The 27,528-nt window shown below is 32.2% G+C and overlaps 1 protein-coding gene across 2 annotated transcripts in view; it reads right to left on the minus strand.

Moving 5' to 3' along the window:
- Positions 1–27,528, minus strand: part of LOC124353043 (alpha-mannosidase 2) — a 76,087-nt gene that overhangs the window by 34,658 nt on the left and 13,901 nt on the right. Inside the window, exons 3-12 of one of the 2 annotated variants that reach the window (XM_046802843.1) lie at positions 22,491–22,589; positions 20,489–20,578; positions 14,766–14,913; positions 14,425–14,596; positions 12,479–12,619; positions 8,512–8,672; positions 7,583–7,769; positions 5,420–5,597; positions 4,791–4,915; positions 2,108–2,332 (exon numbers count right to left, since the gene is read on the minus strand). In XM_046802843.1, the coding sequence (XP_046658799.1) occupies positions 2,108–2,332; positions 4,791–4,915; positions 5,420–5,597; positions 7,583–7,769; positions 8,512–8,672; positions 12,479–12,619; positions 14,425–14,596; positions 14,766–14,913; positions 20,489–20,578; positions 22,491–22,589 (1,526 nt within the window). The remainder of the gene's footprint in view (positions 1–2,107; positions 2,333–4,790; positions 4,916–5,419; positions 5,598–7,582; positions 7,770–8,511; positions 8,673–12,478; positions 12,620–14,424; positions 14,597–14,765; positions 14,914–20,488; positions 20,579–22,490; positions 22,590–27,528) is intronic. The other variant, XM_046802844.1, reaches the window with a different exon arrangement.

Here is a 27,528-nt window from a genome sequence, read left to right on the forward strand (position 1 = left end):
TGGAATGTCTGTGTGGTTAATCAAAAAGTGCTTTAAGCATATTTTGACACCACTCACAAAATTAATCAATCTCTCGTTTGCACAGGGTGTCTTTCCGTCCGTACTGAAGATATCCACTGTGATTCCAGTTTACAAAAAAGATGATCCTTGCTCCTCTAGCAACTATCGTCCAATTTCTATCCTCCCAGTTTCTTAGCAAAGTTTTTGAGAAAGCTTTCCTCAATCAGCTTGAAAAATTCCATGACCGCTTCGAAATTCTCTGTCCCGAACAGTTCGGGTTTAGGAAAGACAAATCGCCCATCGATGCCGTAACTGAACTTATTCATAATGTTGTCGATGGCCTGGAGAAAAGAGAACGTGTTATGAGCATAATTTCTCGACCTCTCCAAAGCCTTTGACTGTGTGCATCATGCGACACTGCTGCACCAGTTATGGACTAGTGGTATTAGGGGTTTGCCGTACGATTGGCTCTCGTCGTATCTTAAAGATAGAGAACAATGCGTACGGATTGCGAATGCTCTGTCTAATAGGATCAAAATGCCCTATGGTGTCCCTCAGGGATCAATATTAGGGCCAGTTCTCTTCCTTATTTATGTCAACAAGTTGAATACATCAATCCAGAATAGAAAGGTGATTCAATATGCTGATGACACGACTCTCTGTATTAAATCGAAATATAAAACTGATCTTGAAGTGAAATCATTTATCGATTTAAATTCATGCATCGAACATTTCTCAAGACTCAATCTGAAAAACAAACAGCTCAAAATCAAACTCAATAAATTTTTGCCTTCGGCATCGACAAGAACAGGAGTATCGTCCCGCAGTTAATGATGGACGATGTTCTCTTGGAAGAGGCCGAATCCGTTAAGTTCCTTGGAATGTACCTTGATCGAGGACTGACATGGGACTTTCACATTGACAGCATCTGCTCCAAGGTTGCTTCTGGCATTTATGTTTTGCGTAACCTTGCAAAATTCTGTTCTATTGATGTATTAAAAACTGCCTACTTTGGCCTGATACATCCATATTTGTCTTACGGCTTAAGATTGTGGGGCAGCTGTTCTAAATACAAATTCGAAAGAGTATTTAGAGCTCAAAAGAAAGCTATCAGAATTATTTACAAATTGAATTTCAGAGAGTCGTGCAAAGATGCCTTCAGAGAGCTTAGATTGTTAACTTTACCCTGTCTCTATATTCTCGACGTCGTTCTAATACTGTCGACTTAAATGCGAGTTGATCCAAGGCAGTGACGTCCACCAATACGAGACAAGAGGCAGGGACAACTTTCGGATTGTTTCAACATAGAAACGAGTGCATTTGAACACTTGCCGTCCCAAGTTGGTGTGGAACTGATTAAACAAGCTGCCTGAGGGAATAAAACATCTCATTGATTCTAAACTATTCAAATCTTGATTAAAAACACCTCCTGGTGTCAAAGGCGTTTTACTCCGTTGAAGAGTTCATGTTGAGTTGCTGGGATTAAAATTATTGAAAACTATTGAAAACACGAATAAAAATAAACCCCCAGTTTCTGTTATACAATTAAATAGCAATAACTGCAATGGAACTGTATATTATTATGAATGTACTTGACGCATGCATGCAATGTAATAATTGTTTGACGCAATAAAGGTTATTATTATTATTATTATTATACGAACTACTGTGTGCCATCGAGAACAAAAACTTTGAGTGAGATTTGTCGTCATAAGCATGTTGGAGCATCTTTACCATGCAGGATTCTGCGTAATACGCATAGGTAGGGTTAATGATAGATAAGTAAAAAGTTTTAAAGATGTTAACCCATACAAAAGCACTCTAAAAGACAATGTGAACAATTATTCATAAAATATAAATTTCTAAATGCATCTTTACATTGACGGTTAAAAATAAGTAAGGGAGGTGTAAAAGTCATTTAGGACTAAGTGCAGAGCCTTGGCTCTTTCTCTCCATAAAAAAAGATAAAAAGAAAAACTTAAAGAGCTTAATGTTGAAGTTTTAATATGAAAATGTGTCAGCCAGAAAATAAACTAGATATTAGTTTATTTGTGTTTGACCTTAGTCAGAGATACTGTTTATACTGTCTGATGACTAAATAACTCACTTGTTAGCATAATCCTGGACAACATAATCCCTGGCAGTGCCTGTAATGCCATCATGATGCTGGAACAGGGAGAGACTGCTGCGGGCTGTGTACAGCATGTCTGCCAATTTGGGGGACAGAGTCAGCCCACGCAGCCAAGCCAGACCAGACGCTATGTCTGCACTACGCAGGTAGTCTTGCAGCACTCGGTCCATCCGCTTGTAGAATGGCTTGGATGTGTAATACCTAGAAAAAACAATTCCTTATAAAGTGTTCATGATAATCTTGATTATGTTGAGCGTGAAAATACTATATTTATTTTACATTAGTTTCAATACTTGCCAGTAGTTTATGTTTTTTGTATAATGTAAAAAAAATTTTTTTAATTCATTTGTACTGCTCTTTTCATCTATACTTAGTTGAATTCACATAACATTTTTACTTATAGGTTGTCTTTTTCCAAAAAAAAAGAAAAAAACTTTTATTTTTGTTCCTTAAAGTTTGTCTAAAATAGATTTGTGGAACGATATATTTTTGTGTACTGTGTATTTTGAAACAGTTGCCATTTTTAAATCTGTGAAAAAATTTCTTTTCCAGACTAAGTTGAGTCCTAATAAGAGCATTTGCCTATGCAAAACTCTAATAACAAGATTTAGCTGATTTATGTGATGAATTGTGTGTTATAAAATACAGTGACAGGCAGATAATAAACAAATTGAGATAGGCTATATCGTTAGAAAAATATTTTGATTGGTTTAATACTAGAATCAAGTTCCAAAATATCCCCAAAGAGTTACTTGTAATATACCTTGTACGTATTTAAAAAATATAATGTGTACCTGTCCATTTTTAAACTGGCCGAATATAACGTGTCTAAACACTTTGATTTTGACAGAGGCTTGTTTGTTGAACAAAAGTTCTAAAATACTGTCCACACCTTATGACACATCATTTAAAACTCACATTTTTCTGAAAACAAAACGAAATTCAAACAATTAGTTTGATTACAAGGGGTTTTTCTAAAATTGTCACATTTCGTCAAAGGAAACATTAATACTCATATTTACAGACAAAGGGAAAGGCTGAATTTTACTTAACACTTTGTACCCTGGGCCCTTAATACATGTTTCGGCGTGGCTCCCTGGGGGTTTTATGATGCTTTTAAAAAATTCTGTGTTATTACAGTAATTATGTTATAAACTCATACTATATATCTTTTTAAAGATAGAGATACATACTTTTTTAAATGTATACAAATATAAAGTTTATTTTCAAAATAAAATTATTACATAATATTGAATGTTATGTAAAAAATACAAAAAAAGTTTTTGCTACATAGCTTGTTAGTTCAGGTAATTCGCCTTAGAGTGGTAATTTTTAAAGCACAATGGTCTGAATCAAATACAGGATCTCGCAAATTTTCGTTTAGATCGTTCATAAAATCAATATTTGGTCCCAGGTGTGTATCAAAATCATCGTCACTTTCCGACTCGCAGTCAAACAAAAGATCGCGAATTGCATCACTTTTGATTTCATCACCCATATTATTTAAGCTCGAAAGTAATAAGTAAATAATATAAAATAAAATCAACGGAAAGTCTAGAACAAAGAACAAAGCGAGTATAAATACAAAACAAAACACACGGATAACCTCACATTGCTTGCATTTGCCTTTACTTCATTCAGTAAGTAACTAAAGTTCTGATTATTTACAAACAGTTAAATTCACATTTATAACACATTATAATAACATTTGCTTCAGTATTTGTCGGCAAGATTTGTAGAAGATATCACTAAGACTCACAACAACACACAACGTGAAACACTACAAAGCAAACTGACAGTACCGACGATCAGCCGCGGCGCCTACGATCAGCTGTCTAGACTCGCTTGTAGTACGACGATAAATATACGTATTTCATTACTAAAACGTGACCCAGGGATCTCAAAACCAACAAATACGAACTTAGACAACCAATGAACATAATCAAAATGTTTGAATCCAAAAATAAGATGACTGAGCTAAATAATACAATTAAATTACACGACCCGAGCTATACTCGGGCGCCGGTAGCAGGCGCTGCCGACGCGGCCCGACCTATACTCAGGCTCAGGGTACAAAGTGTTAAGAATTTTCAGAACTTGAGCAACAATTATTGTGCGATTTTCACTAATACGGTTAAATATTTTGATGTTGTACACTGATCTTAAAGTACTTTTCTCAAGTCTTGTACAAGTATTTGTATTTTCCGATCAAACTATTACAAAACATTGCAAGTTTAGCAGCTGTAGGTAAGGCAACTTCTATGTAGACTTCAAACTGGTAACAACATCTCGACAGAGTATTCCACTTAAGATAAAAAATTAAGTTTAGAATAAACGTTCACTCCTAATATTTGTACACATATTAAGAGGTTCGCTGCCAAGCAAAACTGAATAATCTTTATCTATGGTTATTACATCCTTACACGAAGCCAAACTGGTAACTCAAAGCGATGTTTAAACGGCCTCCAAATCAGTGTAAACTCGCTTAATTGCTTGGAAAGTGTGTACTTGCTTAACAACCTACATATGAGTAAATGTTATTATTTTTCCTATTTCGACAAGAAAGATATTGTATCAGCAATAATTTCAACAAATAAACAAAATACAAAACAAAACAATGAATATGAACTGCGTATACACGAAAAGAAACATAACAAACCCGCTCCAGTAGTGGTCATCCCTGTCAGCGTAAGTGAAGAAATCTCCTGACAGAGAAGGGAATTGTTCCAGTGGTCGTTCTTTCACAACTGCGTTGAAGTAGTCAGTCAGGGTACCGAACTGGGCCTACACATTACATTTACAAAGTATTAAACTTGAACTACATTATGTTTTCTAATTTGTTAGTTATATTAATTGACCGTTAGATTATATTTTACTAATACTCTGATTTTTTTATAGAGAATGCTGGTCTAAAAGTTCTTATATACCAATAACATACTTTTTTATTTTATATATCTAATTGGTTTTCATGTTATTTTCAAATAAAGAAGTGTTACCTTAAAAACTACTAAGATTTGAAGATAGAAATAGTCATTGAATATTGCAAGGAATTTATAAAGGATACTATGAACAGTTAAAATTGTTGTGGGTTACTAAAACTTGATTTCATTGCCAGTCTGATACAACTTTTCTTATGTGACATTTTTGAGTATGGAGTTTTCGTCTGTGTGTTTCCCGGTTTGTTCACTTTTACTTTTCATCAACCCCATAGACGAGAACAGACACTTGCTCTCAAGACATTGTTTAATTTTTATCACGTTGTTTACATAAACAATAAATTGACCTTACCTCAACGTTCAGCTCCGGGTTATTGTTCATGTAATCGAAAAGCTTCTGGTAGTTGTTGTATTGCGCGTCCCACTCTGTAGGATGATCGTACCTGAAGTCATCGCCCAATGGTGCCAAAACAACATTGGTCGCAAACAGTTGGGCTTTTTTCCTGTACTGATCCAACAGCAGTTCCGCCCTAAAACAGGCATATAAAAAAATTTTCATCATTTGGATTTAGGACAGTGAAACCACACTTAAACGATATTTTATTGTTATATTACTATGTTCTATTCTAAATTATTGTATACATACTAATGCAATAAGTAGTACATCAAATGCAGTTTGACCTTTTTTGGTGTCTATTTATTCCCCACCGGGTTGACTCACCAAGTCCAATTAATTTCAAGTGAATATACCAATATTTCAATATTCCGTTTGTACATGTCACTATAAACTGTAATAAACTCTTGTTTTTTACAAAAAAAGAACCCCGTACCACTGTAGTAGAGTTAAGTAAAATTTGTTTTCAGTATTTTTCTATTTATAAAATAAAGTAAAAATACATTTTCGTTCAGGTTTTTTTACCTACTTTATTTCTTACTGAGTCAAAACTGTAAGGAAGTATCAATTCTAAGCATTAGTCATGTTTTAAATACCTAAATAATTAAGTTCATGGCTTAAGAAACATGTAATTTGAAAATAAAAACATAATATTGTACTATATATACAATTAATACAAACCTAAACAAATTTCACAACAAATTTTTAACCAAACACCAGCAGATGCTACAAGTCATTGGTTGGCTAAAAAATAAACACTACACAGATTTTCAACTACGCATTGTAATAATTCCAAAAGTGAAATTACAGAGATAACATGTGACTGGTTATTTAAAAAACCCATTCACAAGATCTACAGAGATATTACATCGATAAATATGAGTCCAAATGACTTTTTTTGTTAGATATTGAAATTGTAACAGATGTAAGACTAAGTCCGGCCTTGGACAAGAATGGCCAAGATAGTGATGTCATACTGAGTTCGCCTGTAGACCCCAAAAGGTTAATACTATGAAATAACTTAACAATAATCAATAATTATTACATCCTTCATTATTATTATTATTATTATTACTATCCTTCATTAAATATTTACATTATGAACAGATCAAAATCATATAGTTTTACACAAAATAATTCAGTTAATAATCAATAATCATGAAAAATCCCACTGTCATAATTTGCAATGTGTGTTGCTGTATTTTATTCTATTTTAACAAGCTATATTTCATGAAAAGTCTTTGATACTTTTCAGAAGTAAAAAACTAACATGCATATAAATAAATGTATAGCCTTTTCGACTGTTAACAAAGAAGTAAAACATTCAACAGACCTGCACATTTTACATATGTCACAAACAATACTGTATATAAGTTGTGACCAGATTTGTTAAAAATAATTTTTAAATACTAACCCCTATTTTTTATTGGTATTAGTATATTAAAATTATTGTCGACCACACCATTCCAACAAATGCATATGATTAGTATGAAATTAGTTGCTGAAATTCTGTATCCACTAAATTATATTAGTAATTCTAAATTATATAGTACCAAAATAGTTAGATTGTAAAATGACCCTCATTATTCTGTTATAATTTACAGCCCTAACTTCACCTCAGAAATAAAGTGTATTTTCATTTCATTTATAATATCAAAATTCCCACTGTCAATAACAAAAGTACTGAAAAAATTTAAATTTGGAAAATGAAATTGATGATTTCGTTTAAACTGCCATGTTGTAAATGGGAGTGAAAGTTGATGGTCTTTTCTGCTACACATGCTAAAACCTGGCTCTTAAAACCACAAAATATACTTTTACAAGTTTAGAACAAAAACTGATTTCCTCAGATAATATGAAATCAAATAAAACATCAACCAATTTACAGTTTATTTGGTTTCTTAATTTTGTTGAATTTTATTAAAATTAATATTTACAATTATTATTGGTACCGATATAACTATAGATTTTACATATTGCTACATCAAAGTAAAACAAGAGCTCATCCAATCAGGTGCCTTACCAAAAATGCAATTATAATGAACGGTGTTCAAGAACTGATAAACCGTCAGCATACGTGTTTATTCCAGAAAGCAAAGCATGGCTGTGTAGTTGGCTCACCGATGAGCGACGTTGCTGTCGGTGATGACCTGGGGGGGAACCCTCCAAGGGCAGGTGAATCCGTATCCAGGCAATCGCTTGAAGTCAAACTGGCAGCAGATCTTGGGGTCTGGACCGCAGGTGTGGGGAACATCGTAAATGTAAAAGGGCATCATGTGCGTCAGGATGTCAGTGGTGCCATTGCCATCTGTAGAAACATATAGCTATCATAACTCCAACTAACGATGAAAGCAGCACATAAAACATAGGCTATATAATTCTTTGAAAACAATTTTTATAATGTTTATATAAAGAAATAAAAGAAAAATGTCTTATGTGTGAAGGATGTCAGCAAGAATGTGAGAAGAAAAATAAGAAGTCAGTGTGCTTACAATTTTAAAATTTCAGCTCGTCTAAAAGGTTATTTATGCTTAGGTAGTAAGTATTATCTAAAGTAAGTAGTCTAAAACTTTAAACTGGCGGCCATTTTGTACAGGGTTAAGACAGAGACCTCCAGTTTACGTTCTTAGTTTTCTTTTATCAAGATCTTTGAAATGAGGGGTCACTTGATGCAGCTTTTGAAATTTTTGAGTTGCCCAAAAATATCTCATTTTGAATTTGTGAACGACATATAGGTGTGCAGAGTTTAGTTTTTCTGTTGCGAGCTGTTCCAATATTAACAGGGTGTCTCCAGAATTTGTATTAACCCTGTATATGATTAACAGTGCAGAAAATCACTACACTGTCTGCTTTAGGTCCATACAAATCTAACAACCTCCCTAATTTTTTTTTACACTCCCTGTTTCTCTTTTGGCCTTAACTCGTTCTTCCGTGACCGCTATGATGTAGAAATGATCTTACTTGCAGCTCAAAATCAAACAAAAAGAACATATTTTAAATTAAAATACAGTACCAGTTTATGGACTACTACAATATATGCAACAACACACCCCAAGTTTGGCGCCATCTGAATTCCAGCTCCTTTCTCTTTGCTAGGTGCTTCTTCACTGAGTAATGCGTTCGTTGAATGAGCATAGATTCGATTCCCATCTTCTTCAGTACGTATGGCATAGTCGGTGAGTGGCCAAATGGGTCTATTGCCCAGCCAAATCTGGACACAAAATTAAAATTGATTAAAATGTAAGGAGGTAATAATTAAAACTAGGAATTGACTAGTTTGACTCTGGAACTGGCAAAGTTGAAACTTATGATGCGTTTTTTCCGCTGTGAACTAGCAGAATGGTAATTACGATGATTTAAACATTTATCTGCTAATTATATCCTTGTGCATTACATCTACATTCAAATCGTAATAAAAGTTATATCTTCGTAAATTGGCAGATTCCATGTTCTGTTTAACGCTTACCGAGCCAATGACGTTACTAGACGTCATGCCTAAACTAGCGCTAAAAGCCAACGACGTCCACTGACGCAAAATCAATTTTTTATTTTAATATTATTTAAAAGCATTTCTGGGTAACAAACTTAGTAAAAACCGTTAAACAAGGTTTATCTAAACAAGAGACAACCGTTTGTGTCTATTTTGAAGGTCACGGCTCTTGTTCAATCGACAAAATAGCGGGCGGCCGGTGTTTATAGTCTCCCGCAGAGCCAACGTCTACTGACGCGCGCTCAGTCCGCCTGTAGCCTTCCGTGAGGTTAGATGTTTATTCGCCCTTCCATTTTCGATCCACGTATTTATCTTTTCAATTTTGATGTTAATCAATATTTTTGATCAATGTGCAGTGTAGTTTATGTATTATTATCGTGATGTAGAGCTTTATTGTCAAGTTTTTTTTTTTAGTTCATTGCTTTTATTTAATTTGTATATATATATATATATATATATATATATATATATATATATATATATATATATATATATATATATATAAATTTTTACTATATTCTTTATATTTTCTCTAAATACAAATTACTATATGCTTGTTTTTTGTAAAATATAACAATAATTGTGTTCAACTATTGTTAATTTTATATATGAACACATAGAACGTCAAAATTAATTTTTTTCAGTGAAATTATGATTTTACCATTTTTTGGCTGTAAATTAACAATAAAGAGTGAAAAAAAATACTTTGTCTTTTTTTTTACCTGTTATGTTATAATAATTATTTTTAAAAATTGGTTTTTGTATGTGGGAATTTTTTTATTTTTAAGGTGTATGGCTCTTAAGAGTAGTTTTGGTTATTTATTTGTGGCTCGCTAAGGGTTAATGTACTCACTTCTATACATAAAATGTTTCTTTATACTTACTGGCCACAAAAAGCTAAAGATATCTAATGCACTATGACAGCTGTTGCTGTTTGAGTTAGTTGAAGTGTGTTCTGTTTAGTTTCAAGTTGTTTTCATTCTATATAAGTACAAGTTTTCTTGATTAGCACAACAACCCGGATAGCTTGTATGTTTCGGATTTTCAAATTTAGGTATTTAGTGGTTTCTATGGGATGCAGAAGATAAAAAACAGTTTTTTAGAAGTTTCTATTTCAGAGCACCATACATTCATGAATGTAAAGGTAAACCCAATTTTTATTTCTTGTATAATATACTGTATTTTATTTTGAATAAAATTATATATAACACTTTATTTTTTGCATAGTAACTGATTTTGCAGTTCATTTTTTGTTTAACTCTGCACAAGGTGTTAAAAAGCTGTGCCAGTTAAGACTGTAAAATGTGTGCCAGTTCTAGGATTAATCAAGTATTTCTGTCTTGGTTCTTGTCATTTGTAATTATTGTTTTAATTGGAAGGATTCCCATTCTTTCAAGTTATAATGAAGGCAAAATAATTATTTCAGAATAATTAAAACACTCAAAGAAAAGAATTTAAATTAACTCTGAATTAATTTTAAAATTTTGAACTGAAATAAAAAAGATTTGTAATTAGTTATTCAACTTCTAGGTTCTGTACATAACATACTATTTCTAAAGTTCATGTCAGGGAATTGCAAGGTACATTCTACGGGAGAAAGTAGAGTAAAACTGTAATCAAAGGCACCCTCTTGAAGCTGCACTCCCCAAGGTTGGGTCCAATATTTTGTCAAACACTAGCATATATTGAAACACTAGTATTTTCCACAGTTAAGATGAGAGGAGGGGATCTACTATACGTGCCACTAACTATGCTATCACACACTTGAGTTAAAATTTTTGAACTAAATTATTTCAAGTTTTATCCCAATTAAAAAATTGTAGCAAATTTTTCAAGAATCAATATCAACTGCAAATTTCTTTTTATTTTTACAAATGTTAAAAAACTGACTTAATAACTATTCTAAATCTAAAATTTGCTTCCTCAAATACATAAAATTTCCAAACTTTATTAGGTACCTGACCTTTTACTTTTTATTGAAACTAAATTTCTTGTATCATAAACTCACAAAATAACAATTCTTGTGATAATAAGTGACTTAACCCTTTGCGTGCCACGGCGACGATACATCGTCGCCAAAAACCCTTGCGAAAAGTGCCACGGCGACGATGGATCGTCGCCGACTTACTGTGCGAAAAAGTGCCAGGCGACGATCCGTCCGTCGTCGCCGTCTGTTATCGTAATTTTTAACGCTTTATTTTTCATGAATTCTTTTCACAACCAATATTGTTTTATTTGTTAACTATCCTGCAATAGATAAATAATAGTTCACATGGTACTTTATATTAGTGAAGTTAAAAAAATCACAGAATAATAGAAGCAACAACAGCTGGCGGTGATCAACCGGGCGCGTAACATCGTTGGCGCGTAAACAACTCGCTACGTATAGTATGCGTAATATCTAAAATAATACGTTCGGTCACATGGTTGTGTTTACATCGTTTTGAGGTTAGGATCTCTAAAATGATTTTGTTAAATTGGTATCTCCCGTGCGTGCGTGCTTGCGTGCGCGCGTGCGTGTGCGTGATTGCGTGCGCGCGCTTGTGTGTGTGTGTGTGTGTGTACATATTTTTTGGGAAAATATGAAGAACATATATTAGATATACTTTAGAACCAAAGGATAAATGTAAGTAATGCATTAATAATTTTTGTTTTAGTGTTGTGTTACCGGTACTGAAAAATGATTTTTTCATTATGTACATAATTTCAAGCATTGTTATGTAACTATAGTAATTATGTAAAAAAGTTAACCATTATTTTTTTTCACATTAACAATGTTATAAAGAATATTTAAAAAATTCTTCCCATAGTAAAATTGTTTCTTATTAATTTGTCAAAAAAAATAAAAACTAAAAAATAAAAATTGCTTTATACATTTTTTGGTTTTGACATGCCAAAACTAATATTATTTTATGTTGTTTCATTTGTTTTGTAACATTTTATTGTAATACAATTTTCTACAAACATTTTAATACCTGTTTCATAAAAATAGTATGAAAAATAAAAAAAATATATTGTTTTTCCGGAAGCCCGGTAATACTTCTTATTATTCCCTGGCATTTTTCGCATATGACTTGCAATATAGTTGCTAGTGCATTTCTTTTGTACTAAATTTTTTGCCTTGTGGCATTCAAAGGGTTAATATAATACAGTCAACTCCTGATACAAGTAAACACAACTTTTCTCTTCAACAATGGGTCAGCTCTCAGGGGTTGCATTTATAGACACATACATGTTCATATAAGAAAAGAAGACTTATTTTGACCTATAAAAGATGTGCTGAAATTCTCAATTTTGAAAAATCCTCTTTAACAGAATTTTAACATATAAAAAAAACTTTGTCCAATATTTAAAATCTGTTATAACGTTTGCTGTAAATCAATATTGTTCTCCATCAATACAGATAAGGAAATCCACCTTAACAATCAACCAGCCAACAACAGGTTTTTCATTATTCCTGTATTCCGTTTCATAGTTTCTTTTAAGACTAAAGCATATGTTTTGTTGCTGGTCACAATATTACCAACCTGGGTGTATAGTTGAGATGCTGCTGCAGCCAATGATGACCATGGCTAAGTTGTTGTATGATGGAGTAGTAGTGAGCATTGGCCTCGTCATTCATCACCCATCCGCCCGTCACAATCTCCAGTTGTTTCCGAGCCAACAATCTGCCAATCAATAAGCTAACATAGTTACGGTACTACACAAAAAGTTATAGGATTTTAGCCTTTATAAACAGGAACCTCCAGAGAAGAATTTCTTGGGTAGAAATTCAGCAATATTTCTTAGTGTGCTGCTGTGGAAACTACATGAAAACAAAGAGCACATGGGTGGATAATGAGAGAGATTACTTGATTAGACCTGCCTCAAAAAAAAACAAAAAAAAAAAAAAACAAGTGAGACAGTGGCGTAACTAAGAGAGATATGTGGGGGATTGAACATCCCCCAAAGTTCTAACTTTTTTGAAATACAGTAGTTGAATGTTTTTCTTTTGGATTAAACCTATTTAATACAAAAAATTTATTTAAATTTATTCCATACCTCCAGGAGTGATAAGCTCTTCAACCAGATTCATCCCTCCCTCCCCCCAAAGCCAAGTCCTAGTTACACCACTTAAGTGAACCGACTGTTGATTTTGGCACCTTCGGAACCTTTAGCAGCCAAGAAACCCTCAGGGTGCTTGATACAGACGCTGCATCTAATTCTAGTTATTGCTGTTCTATGAAAAACATACGTTTTATTCCTGCATCAAGCTTTTTAACAACTTGCCTGCAAGGTTCAAAGAGGCCACTAACTTAAACTCTTTTAAGAAAAAGTTTTAAAAAGTTCTAATTTTAAAAGAATACTGCAGCATACATGGTTTTTTAATTAGTCAAAACTTTTAGATTTAAGGAATTTTATTTAGCTATAGTAATTTTATGTACTGATTGTTATGCAATTTAAATTGTCAACAACAATAAAGAATTTTGAGTTTGAGTTGGAGTTTCAAGAGAAAGGTCGAGGGGTCATTTCCCCAACTACAATGTAACAAAAAATTATAATACTTTTCTAATGGTGTACAATTTTACTAATGACCTTAGTAATAATAAAATGGCACATTCCGTGAATTTTAAGTTTTAGAACTTAAGTCCCTAAAATAATTTACAGCAGTGAGTCCTGGCATGTTTGGCAGTATTACAAATCAAATTGTGATATAAGCAGCATTAGAGTCCTAAATTATCAAATTCGTATATTTAATTAGTCAGACTTCACTTTAAACCCTTGTGTTATCCACTGCTATCTGATAAACAAAATTTCTAGTATGTGTTTTGTATATTTAAGAGATATTTATTTCAGTTGGAACTCAATTCAGAAGTGCTCCCGAAGAAGATCATCATTCAAACAAAATATTGAATATGCTAATTGGTTTCTGCTATTTATCACAACATTGAAGATAGTGACATAGGTATGTGTCATTTTGACACAATTGTTAAACAATGATTTTACCTTTATCATACAACACTGCTTAGGCCGTAGAACAAGGTTCTGTGTTTATAATTCTGTAAAGTATATCAACCACAAAGTTATAGAGCAAAATTAGAACTCAGGTGTGTCCTGAATTACCCTAATTAAAACAACAAATATTTCCAATAAATCATTATTTATGCACCATGGGAATTTACTAATTACATGACAAGGAGGGGAAAACATATAATGGTAGAAAAAAATGTTTTTTTAAATCAAATCATTTGAGTGATTCTCAAGGTTTTGATCCACATTTTACAAACAACCTGTATTTTTATTACATAACATTAAAAAAGGTCATTTGTACCTCTCTCTTACACTGTGTAATATGAGGTAATCTGGCATCACCCAAACTCAATTTTTGAAAATATTACCAGCCTTTGGTGTACAAATATACTCTCTATAGCAGTCAATGTGTTAATATAATACTAAATTAAAGTATAGGAATAATTATGAGAAAACAACATACATTTTAACTTTTTCTTTGATGTCATCCATGATCTCTTGCCACCAGAGGGAGAAGTATGATATTTCCGCCCATATAAATTTTCTTCTGGGATCTTCCATGAGTTTAACCACCATATTGTTCAATATCGACCTAGTCTGAGTTTGGTAATAATCTTCAAATGTCTTTTTCCAACCTAAAATGAAATTACATACTCACATTAATGACACATCAAAATAAGTACCTTATTCTCTAAACTGATAAAAGCATTTTACACAGTGATCTAGGATTGTAAAGATTTTTAAAACAAAATGTAAGATAAACTTTTTAACTCAATCTCAATTTGAGGAAGAGATAGCACTAACCTGGATCGTTGTGAGAATGTGGCATTACAAAAACCTTAAGTTTTTTTTCAGAGTTCCACTGATTCTTGTTGTATACTACATTCCAACCTTGTTTCCAGGCTCCACCATCTAGATTATCAAATTTTAATTCATCATATATTCGAAGCATCTGAAACAGATATTGAAATTAAGGCATTATTGTCATTGAGATGTGATTTAATTATTAATCTAAATTAGTTTTCGTCTTGATGAGTTTCCATAAAGGTTTAGTATGCACAATAATCAGAAATATTCAGGGTGTTTCGGAATCTTTATAAGGTCTTTCAGGAAGAGAGGTGTTCTAAGGATCCAAGTAAGATCTTTTCTTTTTATGAACACGACCTCCTTCAGAGCTTCAGATTTCCAATTAGGTTAAAAATATCGCTGTTTTCATAACAATATCCAAAATAATTAAGTAAAAATTACAAAATTGAATATCTATAATATTTTAATTGTAAAATTTGGTTTTGGCCAAAATAGACAATAAGCCATAGATCATTGGAGATATTCTTAGAGAAGAGTACAGTATGTTAAACAAGTGGCTATAATACATATTTGTAAAACATATTGCTTGTATCTTTTGTATGTAGAAGGGTCTGCCCTATCACTTTTTTTATTGGTATCAAGGTATATTATTGTCCTTTTTTTATCTACAAGTGTTCTCTGCAGGTTGGAGTTGCTGGTTCTTTCCCATACTACTTTTAAGTGTGAGATAACTGAAATAGGACGTAGTTGGCTATTTTTGCTGCTTGCAAGTTGCTTATATAAATTATTCTCTTGGTGACATAAATGTTAGACTACATCTTCTTGCAGAGATGGCTACTGCCATGTGAGCTATGAGTTGCAATTATGCCAACTTTGGTACCAAAACAAATCTGCAAATACCTTTAACTGTTGTTTTCTGTTCCCAATGCTGAGGTTGTTAGGTGTACATCTCAGTTTTTGGTAGTGTAGTTAATTTGGATAGTTTTGTTTTCATTGAGCGTTAGTTCATTATTGATATAATATTCTTTGGTTTTGTTGAATGCTTTATTTGAGTGCAGGTTGAGTTCTTTATTTGGGGGATTTATCAGCTATGGTAATGTCCAAATCATCTCTTTAAATTGTAGTTTGGCAGTAGTTGGCCTAATTGGTCTGGAAGATATTTTGTGAGCAAAAGAAATATTACTGGAACAAGGACTGAGCCCTATAGCACTACTTTCCTATAACAGGTCTTTTAGAGTGGATCTTATATCTTGTGTTAATTTGTGTGTCTGTTATTTCAACAAGGTGTTGTGTGTCACTTACATAGCCAAGAAACCATTGTGCCGTTTTATTCTTTATGTCTAGCACTTCAAGCTTCTGAAGGAGCTGGTTGTGGTTTTGGTAGCTGACTTTGATCTCTTATAGCTTTGTAAATGGTTTGTTTTGTAACAAACCATTTACTATCAGAACCATACCATGAATATACTTTTCCATGCTCATGTTAAGAGGTCTTACATGGATTCAGGAATACACAATGTACACAGTATTTTTTTTTTAGAAATTAAATCCATCTTTTGTAGAACACATAACATTACAAAACATCAGTTTTTTATGTCCTTACATCTTTAAAAACGTGTTTTATCGGAAGCTTTCTTGTAAAACATCTCGAATGTTCAAAAAATGCTTGTAAGAATAACGTTGTAACAAGACAAAGTATACAATTGCATTTAAAAACCTTATCATGGTTATCAACCTTATATGGTTGTAACATTTAACTATGACAAATGTCTGTAATTATCTTGTTATCATAAAAGGTGTCATCTAATTTTAGTCAAGGACTTTAAAAGATGATCTTTTACGAGTGCAAGAATTAAACTCTACAAACAGCTCTCATTCCTACAAATAACTTTTTTAATTTGAAGAAAACAATAAATTAAAGTTTATACAAGGTTTATCTGATCAATGAAATCAAACAAATGTTTTATTCCACAACTTAAAATTTTTTTTAAGAACCCCCTCAAAATTTTAATAGAAACATATTATTTTTTAAATCGTGATTGGTTATTGGGCCAAAATGTTTAAAAATTGTGATTCCTGTGTATATTGATACTTAAAACTCATTTTTAAGGACTATTAACAGATCACCTTACATTTATCTAAAAACGATCGTCCTTTAGAAACAGGTTTTTTATTTTAAGTTAACAATTTAAATTTGTTTGGACAAGATATTACATTCTTCAGAATACGTTGTTGAAAAAGAGTTTCACCTTGTATAACGCACTAACTCTCCCTGGATAGCAAGGTGAGACAGAAGCAGTGAGTTTAGTGCTGTTTAACATTGCAACAGCTAGGATGTACTCGCACTTAGTGAGTATAACCAACATTCACGTGAACTTTATTTGGCGGCTGCCATTGTCAAAATTGCAAAGTTGCAATAACAAATTCCACTTAGCAAGTTTTTGGTCTGAAATAATGAGTTTTGTATAACAATTTTATAGAAGGAAAAATGTTTATTTTGGACTCTGGAAAACATATACTGTAAATTTTCCAACTCTTTAATACACCATGCTTTTTTATTATTCATCAATGCTTTCTGGCGTATATTTTGGTAAAAAGAAACATTAACAACATATGTATCATTACAGAAAGTGCCTATATGCATATTGTCAACTCCTTTGAAATAGAATTTTAGATGCATCTCTACTGTAGTAGTCACACACGTTTTGTTCATTAGATACTTTAAGGCTCTAAGAAGAATATGAAACGAAGTAACCTCTCAAATTCAATAAAATGTAATTAGTAAAAAAAAATGTGGAAATTAATGCTCATTTCTAATTCGATAAGTACTTTCAGTGTACTTTCCTGTACACGTACTGTAAATTATACACTAGAACGAACATTGTTGAAAGCCATAACCACGCATGTATCCAACAATTCAAACTCATTATTAGAATTTTTAGGACTCATTCCAGACACACAATGGAATTCATCACCTGTTTTTATCTACTACCACTAGAATTTTTGTTCGTACAAATGATAAATGTTGCTTTGTACATACAACAAACAAAATTATTTTGAATGAATAAGATGGCTTCAATAGTGTTACATTCCATTTGCTTTTAACAATAAGATGATAAACCTAAATACCTATTTCACAGTCACCAAATAGTCATACATAAACGAATATAAACTGTAATGTCCTTGTATCTGCTACATACTGACGAGACGCTGGATATTACTATAACCTATACCATTTACCTTCACACCTTTTGTTTAGACAGCAACCAAACATACTCAAATTTTATTTGACCTTAATGTTTTTGTTAGAGATGTAGCCTCAAAAAGTGTTTTATAATAATTAACATAATATAAATAAACTTTTAACACTTTTTAACTTTTTATTTTTATTACACTATGTACATTTCAGAATCATTGATTCCATCTTCAGGTACGAATGAGGTTAAGTTAATTATAAAATAAATAATTAAAATCAATTTGTCATGTGTTTTTTACTACCTTGGTGGCTAAATTTGTTGCATTTAATTTTATGTGAGATCATTGTATATTGTTTAAGAGTCTATCGAATAATAAATTTTTTGTTAGAAAGTCTTTGTCATTTAATAATATATTATGATTAATTTTGGCACTTTTGTAAATTTCAAAATGTTCTAAAGTGGATAATAAGCAACTTTTTTTGCTTGTGTGTAAAATTTCAAGATTGTTTTCGATGTTAGTGTATGTATGGCCGGTGTTATTTAAATGGTCTGCATATTTTGAATTTGATGATGTTTTCAATGCTTTTATGTGTTCATTAAATCTAATTTTGAATGATCGGCCGGTTTGTCCACATTTCCAATACACAAAAATTCCAATGACAACTGAAGATTTTTATAAAGAATTAAACATTATTAAATACATAGCCCAGAATAATGGATATAAACCAAGCATGATTGATATATTATTGAAGAACTACAAAAAGAAAGAAAATAAGAAGAAAGAAGAAAGAGATATCAAATACATTCAATCAGACTACCTTGGTAAACATTGTCACAAAATTAACAAATCATTTTATAAACAAGGATATCAATTGGCATTTAAAACATCGAACAACCTTGGACTTTTAATCAAAAACAAAAGCAATTCAACAAACCAAAATCAAAATTTAAAATTTAACAATAGTGGAGTATACAAATTAAATTGCAACGATTGTCAATCCCACTATATTGGACAAACCGGGCCGATCATTCAAAATTAGATTTAATGAACACATAAAAGCATTGAAAACATCATCAAATTCAAAATATGCAGACCATTTAAATAACACCGGCCATACATACACTAACATCGAAAACAATCTTGAAATTTTACACACAAGCAAAAAAAGTTGCTTATTATCCACTTTAGAACATTTTGAAATTTACAAAAGTGCCAAAATTAATCATAATATATTATTAAATGACAAAGACTTTCTAACAAAAAATTTATTATTCGATAGACTCTTAAACAATATACAATGATCTCACATAAAATTAAATGCAACAAATTTAGCCACCAAGGTAGTAAAAAACACATGACAAATTGATTTTAATTATTTATTTTATAATTAACTTAACCTCATTCGTACCTGAAGATGGAATCAATGATTCTGAAATGTACATAGTGTAATAAAAAATAAAAAGTTAAAAAGTGTTAAAAGTTTATTTATATTATGTTAATTATTAATGTTTTTTTTCTGAATGCTACAAGTACAATTAATTTTGTTTGGCTGATCTTTATTTTTTAACTATTTTAAATAAACCATTTGTTAAGAACCTTAAGATGTTTGTGATAAAACATCAAGCTGTCATTTTTGGGAATTATAGATTAAATATTCATCAGCAAACGTAACAACATTTAAATCTATTGTAATATTTTGAAGATTAGTAATATAAATTAAACATAAAATTGGACCTAGAATTTAACCTCAGGACACACAGCAAATGACAATTTTGGGAGAAGAATGAATAATCTGGCTCTCATCCCAGAATTGAATAATTTAGTTCCTGTTACAAAAATAAGATATTTCATTGGTCCAAGAGAAAGCTTGGCCACACCATATATTAAGCTTGAAGAACACGGCTTCATGATCAATGAAATCACATACACTAATCAAATTAGAGAATAAGCCAATAGATTGATTTTTATTGCCTAATGAGCAATTGACATCATTGATGAAGTTAAAAATAGCACAACTTGTGGGCTTCCTGAAGCAGAAACCATGCCGCTTGTTGAAAAGTACATTATTTTTCCCCAAGGACTAACATTTAAGAATTGTTTATAGAACCTTTAATTTAATTTATTACTTATTCATATTTAAACAAATTATTCAACAAGGATAAACCAACACTCTTAAGAAGCGCTAAGGCCTTCATAAATTCAGCATAATTAAACCTCAAGACCGACCCTATTTCAACACCTGCTTTTATCTCTCGAATGACATTTATTTTAATGTTTGGCCAAATGACAGTAAACATTCATTGATTGACTGGCTGATAGAAGAACGAGTGTTGAAAATAATTGAGGAGTTGTTGCCTTGTTACTTAAAGATTCACTGTTTCTTTAAAAGTTGTTATTAATTAACAACCTAGAAACCTCAATGCCGTAAAAAACTAGTACAGTTGTTGTTACCAAAAAATTACAATTACTCAGACAAAATTGATAAAATTTAAATATTCTACTATGACTGAATTAAAGGAACAAACCTGTATGTTAACTTGAGATTCTGGGTTGGGCTGGCTGGTACAGGATGACTCGGAGAGGAAGCTGCTGAATACAGGCCTTGAGTCTTGTTTCTGTAACAAACGCAATATCCCTTGGAATCGTCAGACCTCCGATTTTTTTGAAATGTTTATGAACGATCCATTTCATAAATATAGGTTTGTTTACTTAATTTCTTCACGATAATGGAAGTGGTAATTTAACATTTTTATATAAAAGAGATAGATTTCTCTTTTTCATTTTATTCTGGCTATTTTAATACGTTTAAGAACCGTTAAGGGATTCTCAAAACACAGAAATGGAAGTGTGTTCAGAACAGTTTATTGTACAAAACGGTTACATAAACACTGCATGGATTTATATTGCAATCAAACACTAGAAAAACCAAATTTAAAAAAATTGTTGATTTTTACAAAAAGTACTTGTCAATTTATAAAAGTTTATATTTAAATTAATTTTCAATAATGTACAGGTTAATTTAATAATTACTACATATGAGTAGTATAAAAACTTTGTATTCGTTACATTTTTTCTGTACTTTGTACTTACTTTTTGTATTAACTTGGACATGTTGTTTTCTACTAATAAAATTGTCTGCTGCAAGAACAGTAAATTATAAAAAGGTGAGTTTAACAAACCATAATGGATCTGTTAACAACGCAAACAATTAATAAAAAACATGCAATGAACAAATTAGTATGAAAGTTGATATTAATAAGAGACCACAAAACATTACCAATAAATCAGAGAAACCTCTAATGTGGTTGTGCCTTTTCACCTCAATAAGTAAAAAATTAGTACAATATTATAAAGACAAACAGATGATTAAGAGTGAAAACAACACAGTTAGTAAGACAGATAGCAAATGACAATAATTTTAAAAATAGAGATGATAGAAGGTGGAAGATAATGTTCCTGAGATTGTTACTTAATTCAAGCAGGATCTGCTGAGAGGTAAATTTCCTTCATGTGGTTGGCCACACTGATGGTGAAATCCTCTTTCTATTACTGCTATTGAAAATTCATTTCTGGCAATCAGCTGTGTGGCATGATTTGAAACCTAAAATTTGGAATTTCCCTAAAATATGACTCTGAAGATATTTATTTGTGTTTTTAAGATAGTAAATGTTTAATAATTAATCACACCTTATGTCAAGTTGATAAAAGGTAAATGATTTTTTAAAGATTTTTATGGACATATTTTTGTTGTCCATACTAGGTTTTAAGTTTTTATCCTAACACTTAGGACTTTCGTTCAACTGTGCTAAACATAAAGCATTTCATGTCTATATTTACTGCTCGTTTCCTTACATTCCGTTACCATTACTGCCCAAATCTGGAAATGATAATTTCTTTGAGGGTCTTAAAGTAGGTAAGTAAATGATTTTTTATTTGATATTTTGATAACTATTAATACAAATATTTTTAATGTTTGTTCTTACTTAGGCTAAGCAATAATATAGGCCCAATACTACAGGCAATACTATAGAACATTCATTAAGACATACTACTTTAAGTCTACTCTTGGTAAAAAGTTTATGTTCTTAGAAAATGATTGAAAATGCAATAACAATAACATGTGATATATTTTACTGACTACACTTTAATATTTAATGATATAACTACTTTGGTGAAGATATTTTTATGAGAAATTGTTTCAAATCAAAATAATTTGTCCAATAAATTATCTAACTTTTTACTCTCTACAGCCATTGTAACAACTTATGACAGATTATTTATTTGATACTGACATGCTGAGAGGTAATGTTGTACAACTCATTAAATGCTTTTATTGACTGCATTATTAAGCAAGAAACCCATTGATTTCTGCAAAGCTGCTCAGTAACACTTTTTCTTCAGTTAAATATATTTCAGGTTAAAATATACATATGTACTAAAGACAGTTATATGTTTTCATAAAAACTAATAGATTATGAATATTTTTCCATACAATTAAGACTGCAAGGGTACAGGTTTTTTACTTACCTTTGTCATGATATCACTGAAGATATCACTGATATTACTAAACTCTATATCGTTAGTCCCAAAGTATTTTGATTTTCTTCTAGACGTTTGTATGGATTCCTATAAAAGAAAAAAATCTCTCTTCACAGCCTAATTATAGATACCTGTTCTCTGTAAAAGTATTCTTAAATCTTTAACTGTTATTGATAACAGGTAAATATGCGTTAAAAGTATATTATAATCCCAAATAAATGGCATAAATTAAAAAAAAAATGCTGTTGCAAAATAACTTATGTCTGCCAATAAAATGTGTTTAAGAAAAAAATTTGTCTGCAGCAAATTTCCATATAAATATATGAGGTGGTGAGAGTCAAAGTGGTATAACTCCATTTTTTCTAAATTTCACTTAACAGCTGTTTTCAACCCCAAAACATGTTTTCTGTTTAGTGTAAAAGTGGGATAAATTCTCGTTCATGATTTCTCCTAAAGACAGCAGCACTGTTTGTTTACACTTACAAAACCTAGTTTTAGTTAGAAACAAAGTGGTATAACTCAGACTTATCTTACTCTGAGTGTAACTTTTCGGCGGTTATATGGCAAATCCCATCAGCTTTAATGTCTTTCTATCTTGATAAAAGTTTGAAAGATATTCTGGTAATGGAAGATACAAGTGAAGAAAAATATGATAGTGATAAGGATAAAGAATATCAACCAAACTACAGTGATAGCAGCTCTTATTCTGCAGGTAAATGAAATCCATTTTCGTAAAGCTGAAAAGGCTAGATCTGCAATGAAGAATGAAGGAGACACGGCCAAAGAAAAAAAGATGAACTGTTAGCATTAAGTATAGATCTCCAGAAAGCTCTTCCCTTTCCTAAGCCGACAGTGTCTGATGCGTACTACAGGCGAATCATGTATTGTTATAACTTAGGTGTGCATGACCTTGCCAACAATAACGCTGCAATGTATGTTTGGAATAAATGTACAGCTTCTCGAGGATCTCAAGAAATCACTTCTGCAATTTTAAAACACTTATCGTTGCATGTTAGCAACCAAAAATCATATAACAATTTACAGTGACACTTGCACTGGACAGAATCGGAACATAAAGGTTGCCTTAGCTCTGATGAAGTTTGTTCAAGACAGCCCCTCTGTTAACATAGTAGAACAAAAATTTCTTGTATCAGGACACTCCTATTTGCCCAATGATTCTAATTTTGGTCTCATTGAACAATGTGCAAAAATGAAATCCATCTACGTTCCTGATGATTGGTACAGAGCAATGGCGTCAGCAAGAAAAAAAGAATAGTTTTATAGTAGTTCAGATGGCAGCACCAGATTTTCTTTCCACTGAAAATTTAGCAAAGGCCATTGTTAGGAGGACTAAAAAACACAGCTGGAGATAAATTTAACTGGCTATCGTTTCAGTGGATTCGGTATGACAAAAGTAAACCTTTTGAGATCTTGTACAAGACAAGACTAGATGATGACAAACCTTTTAGTACTTTGAACGTATGCCCTAATACATCAGCTAAGGGTCGTCCTAGGCCTCTCTTACCCGATGAAGACCAACTTTACAAGGAACCCAGAATAATTAATGCTGTGAAAAAAAGAGACATGATCTTCCTCCTAAAGTATATTCCTCCAATCCACCATGCCTACTTCAAGAACATAAAAAGTTCAAACACAGCGGAAGATACTAATTTTCTGAATGTTGAAGAGGACACTCGAGAGGAGGAAGAAAATTTGCAGTGAAGCCAATAAGTTTTCTTCTATTGTAAAATATTTTCTGTAATTTTTGTTTCAATTTTTCATGTAAATACAATTAGCTAAATACAAATTAAACAGGTTTAGTAGTTAAAACTTATTTTTACCTGTTACATTTTGTGAGTTTTTATTTAGAGTAAAAGTGGTATAACTCATTTGAACACTATCATTACGGTTATCTGTTAAAGAATTAACAATTTCAACTGTTCCATTAGTTAAAATAGACTTTTGTTAACATCATCCAGCAATTAAAAAATTTCTCACATGAAACCTAATTTTTTTGTACCTGATGGGATAAAACGCTCTGTCCTGAAAAGTTGTAGTAAAGTGAGATATACCACTTTGACTCTCACCACCTCATATGTAGGTCTGTATTTACAGAAAACATTGAGGAGTAATAACCAAGACCTGTTACGTAATAATACTGGCATCCATTAGAATTATATTTCTATCAATTAAAAACTACATCGAGCATGATGAGACCTAATCAATATGCTGGGAATCTTGCCAATGGCCTCTTTAATAAAATAAATCATTTGTTTTATATTGATAAACTTAAACTTAATGAAAGATACAGAGAGTTAATCGCACATCTAATCAATGATATCCCAATCTTGTTATTGCATATTATACATTGTGTAACAGCCACATTGTCTACAGCAGGGATATGCGCCAGATTGCCACATTTTTATTGCAGACGAGAGCTCATATTTATTACATCGTCTCCAAGGCAGGAATAGGAACAATGTAATACCTTTGAATTCTATATTTTGAAAATTGAGATTCTTGATTATCTATAGACCATTTATCATTAACTGCTTCTGGCACATCAAACACTTCAAATTGAGTTTGGTAAAAGAGGTCAACTCTATTCAGATAACATCAAGAATGCTACACCGCTCAACATATCTTGATTTAATCTGTCAAAATGAAGCTTCACAATATTTATGGTCAAGTTCAATGAAAGGATTGGAGAAGAAAACGTCTGACTGTTTTAAGGGAGTGGCTTTTAGATAAAGTCCTTTGCTATGTTATAGAGGACTTGGATATAGCTGATACTACTATACTTTTATACATAGTGTATTGTTAAAATAATTGTCTTATTTCAAACTTTTTATGCAAACATCCTGCCCACACAGGTCATTAATGAAGAGAATGAATTCAGGTAATGCCATATTGAGATGGTGAAAAATCCTAAAAAAGGTGTGCAATGGGCAAACTGTAACCTTATGCTTAAGATTAACTGTTTCTTAATACACAAACAGTCTAATTATTCCTAGGAACCTAATAATTTTCCATGGAGTACAGACTGCATGGATTTGGATCTTGGCAGGCTGTTAAAATATGACAGAAATTAAAATTAGCCACCATTTCAAGTCTAAAGATTTAACATTCAAACATGGCTTTATGGATATCAAGTGTCATGGAATAAATGATTCCAAACAACTCTAGCTTCATAACACCTTGAACCTTAAGCCACAATAGCCTCTAACTGTCCAATTTCAAACCACTCCTAGCACCAAATCACCCCAGTCTTAAATAACATAACCTGAAAACCATTCTTACCTCCAACCACCTTAATCTTAAAACACCATAGCATCAAATCACCCTAGCCTCGGACCATTCTAACCTCAAACCATTGTAACCTTAGAACCACACTAAATCTCCAACCACTCAAGCCGCCACACACTATCCTCAAATCCCTACTTCCATAACTAGCAGAATTTCAGGACTACATCTAGTAGTGTCTTATTTCCTTAATTTGTTCAATACAACACTTAAAAAAGCCCTTCATAGAGTAATCACTTGAGTGCATACATAACAATTGGAAAAATTATACATTTTTGAATTTTAAACTACCAAATATGCTTTATGCTAAGAAGGCTTAATAGATATATAATGTATTGATTAAAACCACCCAACATAAAGGACTGAAGAGTAATAATATGATATCTAAGTTTCGCAGAGAATATACATAATTAAGATTTGGGAGAAGATAATGTGGTTGGGATTTATTTATTTGGGAGTAGTATTACCAGGCCAAAATAGAGAGGACTATAACATTTAGAAATGGGCTGAATGCTGAAAATATGTTTTTAAGCATGTAACAAAATAATGAGCTTTCAAAGTTAATTTAATGACTCACAAAACTACACAAAAAATATACGAAAAACTAATCCTTCCTCTTATATTGAACGGTACAGAAAAATGGATCCTCAGTAAAAATAATGAGAGGAGTTCAATAGTGTTAAATACAAAATTCTATAAAATATTTTTGGTCCGATGCAAGAAAATGAGGAATGGGTCAAATAACCAGGTACGTATTAAGAAACCTCAAAAGGATTCTGACATCAGGGAGTCTAGAAGTATAACACTGATATGGGCAGGTCATTCAAGAGGGCAGGTGGTGCCAATTTCAAAGAACATTGGACCACCTTAGAAAAGACATAGAGGACAACTAAAGGTCAGGTGGTGGATTTCAATTTTGATGGTATATAAGGTATCTGGAGATCACTGAAGAAGAGGTACAGGATAAAGACCAGTGGAAATATGTGTTGCTGAGGCCAAGTAACAACTTGGGTAGAAAAGGCCATGACAGTAGATTGCAAAAAACTTTGGTCAAGAGAATACAATGAATATGAAGATTCCACCACTTAACACGTTCGCTGCTAAAAATTAAGTAATGTATGTTGCTAGAGGCTAATTTTTTTTTTATTAGTATTCACTTACCAATTTAGTTGTTGTGACACTGGTTGGTACAGAAAGGTCATCAAACACCAAAAGAGCCGAATTTCGCCATTTTGAAAACGTGCAGTAGATCTACCGCACACGCTCCTGGGGCCAGTCTCTCTTCGAAGCGCGCACCGTTTTCCTTATTGTTTTTGAAAAACAGACCACTAACGATTGTTTATAATAATACTGGGAACAAATCACTTAGTATAACTAAAAATATATTGATAAAAAACACTAAAAACTACTATTTACAACCCAACCATCCTCCCCAAGGTACGCTTCATTAGTCATGGAATTGGTCAAAACAATGTGGGACACACAACCCAGGCTGTCCATCACATTCTAAACACTGCCACATCACGTATTTCTTTCTGCCATTTGCATAGCAAACTCTGCACCTCTTTTGTTTACTTCTCTTTCCACAAGCCACTTTTTCTGTAATCCGTGAGGGTACATGGGGGACGCGGCGGCGCTTCAGAGGTCGAGGAGGCTCGGGAACGTCCGGGAGTAGCTTGTCAATAACCTCCAGACGGAAGTCGTACAATGGCATTTTGTTTTC

This window comes from Homalodisca vitripennis, chromosome 1 (genome assembly GCF_021130785.1).
Source record: "Homalodisca vitripennis isolate AUS2020 chromosome 1, UT_GWSS_2.1, whole genome shotgun sequence".
NCBI lineage: Eukaryota > Metazoa > Arthropoda > Insecta > Hemiptera > Cicadellidae > Homalodisca > Homalodisca vitripennis.